General features: G+C 36.2%; 1 protein-coding gene across 2 annotated transcripts in view; it reads right to left on the bottom strand.

The window, feature by feature from the left end:
• Positions 1-509: 509 nt before the first annotated feature.
• The window catches only part of Cdh8 (cadherin 8), a 380,097-nt gene continuing 377,132 nt past the window's right edge, over positions 510-3,474 (bottom strand). For both annotated transcript variants that reach the window (XR_011366007.1, XM_069992447.1), the window contains exon 14: positions 510-566. Coding sequence is in view for 1 of the 2 variants with exons in the window: in XM_069992447.1 (XP_069848548.1) it covers positions 555-566 (12 nt within the window). In the remaining variant the exon portion in view is untranslated. The remainder of the gene's footprint in view (positions 567-3,474) is intronic.

Raw genomic sequence — 3,474 nt, forward strand, 5'->3', positions numbered from 1 at the left:
GTTTTGCTAATTGTTATCAGTCAGGTACAGAAATGGAGCACAAAAGATGTGATTTAATGAATTAGAATCTAATGAAGTTCCATCTGCAAAAGCATGAACTTGTTTTTAAGGAAAGCAACCACGGCTACAGAAACATCCTAACTTCTGAAAGCTGCAGAATGCTATTCTTCTTGCCTCTACACCTAAAAGGGAAAAGAAAGTGGCACGTAGTTACTGAAAAATAGGAAAGATTCAGAATCTTGAAAGAGTCTGTTGAAAAGGCGCTATAGAAGTAGGTAGGAGAATGCACTCTTCTACACTTTGGCCATGCTGCAAGAGAGATGAGAAATACATAGCCTGACTTCTTCTTCCTATGTTTTTCTGGATTCTGGCTGGTGTCTTCCCTTAGTTCAAAGTTCCTTGGAGACATGAGTTTCATGGGGATTTTTCAGGCCAGGCCTCCTGGGAACCCTGATCCTCAGAGCTCAGCCTCCTGAGTAGCTATGATTAGAGGCTTGAGCCACGAGCACTGGCAAGACTGTTGTCTTGATAAAAGAAACATGATGTCCATGGCTTTAGCTCTGTCCCTGTAGTAGAAACATTAGCTTAATTAGTTCTCAAGACAACACTATGTCTTCTGTTGCTCATCACTTCTTTTTGTTTGTTGTTCCCTTTCTACAACTCTATGCTAATTTGTTTCACTGCACTCAGAAACAAGCTTCAAAAAGTAAATTATACACTTGCACCCCACAGTCGATTTATAATGCTTTCCTGGAGGAAGACACCTGATGTAAAATTCTGAGAATTAGCCATTCGTATGGTATTGCTCTCAATATATTTCAATTTCTCTTCATATAAATATTATTGTCCCAGCCACATGGGTGTATACCTCTAATCATGCAAACTTAGAAAAGCACCTTTATGCATTAAGTTGAAATGAACAAACCTGAAAAAAATACAAACCTGAAAAATATAGAGCAGTTTATTAGGCAGGTTTTAGGAGTTATAAAAGATCTGAATGACATCTTAGATATGGCAGATATCAAATCTTAGGGATGTCTTGTTTGAATCCATTATTTTTAAGGGGCATGTCTAAGCCCCTAAGAGGAAAATTAAATTGCCTGAATACAGACGGTATAGAATGTCCTGTGGAAAATTCACTCCTATTCTAGCAAGTGACTCTGGTAGGATTTTTACTTTGTGTCTTTAATTTCCAGATGTAATTCTCAGAACAGAAGCTCAAGTGCTGGGATGGACTTCATAAGATAACATATAATCTTCCTGCAACTTGGAAATTTGATGGCACTGTTTCAGTCTCATGATATTGTAAAGATTCCTTTCTAAATCATATTTCCCTTTCTAATGCCATTTTATCTCCTCAATAAGGAGCAGAGTACTAGTATAAAGTGCCAAATATACCTCATTTTCTAGGAAATACACACACACACACACACACACACACACACACACACACACACACACACACACACACACACACACACACACACACAAACACACAGAGGTGTGTGCATGTGGATGCCAGCTCCTTGCCCAAAGTTTGTTTTCATTGTGCTTTTTACTTTCTTGAGTATCTTCCAAGGAGTCAAATATTCCAAATAAAACATCGAAAAAACTATCAAATAATTTTATTCCCATCACAGTATGCTTCACTAGACAGGAAAATGTTAAAACTATTAACATATGAAAACCAAAATCTCAGTCATATCAAGCATCCATGTCATCCCCAACCAAATTAAATAAGTCAAAAAAGTCATGACTTCTTTGCAATTCTAAAGATTAGATCTGGGAGTGCTCGCTCCCGCTCCCTTTTGTTCCTCCCATATTGTGTTCTGAGCTGGAGAAACATGTGTTTACAAATTGTTCTTTTGTATTTTCTGCATATCTGAGCCTCTTAGATGGGAATTTGAGCCCAGAAAACCAGCTGACTGGCTGTTCAGCTTGTAGACCTCATGACAGGAGGTGGTGGCTAGTGGTAAGAACCGGAAGTCAGGAATACCCGGACTGGATCCAAAGAAGGCGCCAGCCTGCAAGGTCAAAATTGAGAAATAAATTGGGAAATTATGCATCTTTCTTTGAAGTTATGATGTTACTAAGCTTCTCACCTATGACTTTGAATTGTGGGTCATTTTTCTCTAAGGTAGTGGTGGCCATTTTAATTTGCAACTGCTTATGAAATTATGTAAACTCTCTTAAAAAGCAGTGAAGCACCAAAACACACATGGGCATAAAAGTGTGGGCTTACATGTATGTGCAAGAGAAGATAATTTTCAAACCAGGTTGGCAAACATGTTACACTTCAGGTGATTGAATTATTGTTTAGTGGAGACCAGCATAGCAATTTTGGGAAAAATGTTATATTAGTCATGGAAATTATGGGAGATATATCTGTATACAAACATGTCTGCCTACATACCAGCATAATTAGGCCTAATTAATGTGTTCCTGATATGTGTTATGCTCTATTCAAGATGGTCTCATAGCTATCATGTTTTGGGCCTTTCCTCTGATAATATATGCCCAACATGTTCCTAAACACTTCACAAATATAAATATATTTATTTCTCGAGAAACTTGTAAGGGCGGTACTGTCATTGCCATTTTAGGGATGACTATTGCAACATTTCTTAAGTACCTACCAAATGCTAGGAATCAGGTCAAAAGCTGTGGGTCCAGTAATAAGTCTTTGGGAAGGAAGGACAATTTCTGCCTCATTATACTTACAATAATGGGGAATGACGTTTAATCAAATAATTATACAAATAAATGTAAAATTAAAGCTGGTCAAGTTATAGAACATATTTATTGAAATTTAATTTACATGGTGTCAAAGCTGCATATCAAGTATATAGAGTGATGGTTTTGCAAAGCTCAGACAGTTGTATATAACCTCTATCTAATTTTAGAACATTTTTATGAACTCATAAAGAAATCCATAAAAAATGACATATTAGCAACCGTCGTCACTTACATCCTCTTCCCCATTACCCTCTGGTTAAAACTAATTTTCTTTCTGTCTCATTAATTTTTATTTTCAGGGCATTTCATGTAAATGAAATTATCCAATATATAGTCTCTTTTTGTTCTGTCTTATTGTCTTAATATCATCAGTGTTCACCCAGATTGTACTATGTAGGATTATATTTGCATGATACAATGTTTCATGGATTTGCTATATTTTATTAATATATTTCATAGTTGAAGGAGGTAAAAATAACAACTAACACCATTGGCTGGATAAACGTCATGTAAAACTGATAACCATCCTCACTTAATCAAGGATAAAGTTGTCTTAAATTGAACCAATGACTGGTTGGGCTTTGTTGTACAGATAGTTTCTTGGTCTTTACTTTTATTGAACTAACTTTAAGATGACAATACCAATGAAATATTTCCACACAAATCTGAAAATCTGTCAGTTTCCTCGACCTACTGTAGATTTTCACTTTTTTTGGTAGTATTTCCAGATGGTATGAA

Source organism: Dipodomys merriami, unplaced genomic scaffold (assembly GCF_024711535.1).
Source record: "Dipodomys merriami isolate MVZ:Mamm:240054 unplaced genomic scaffold, mDipMer1.0.p SCAF_41, whole genome shotgun sequence".
NCBI lineage: Eukaryota > Metazoa > Chordata > Mammalia > Rodentia > Heteromyidae > Dipodomys > Dipodomys merriami.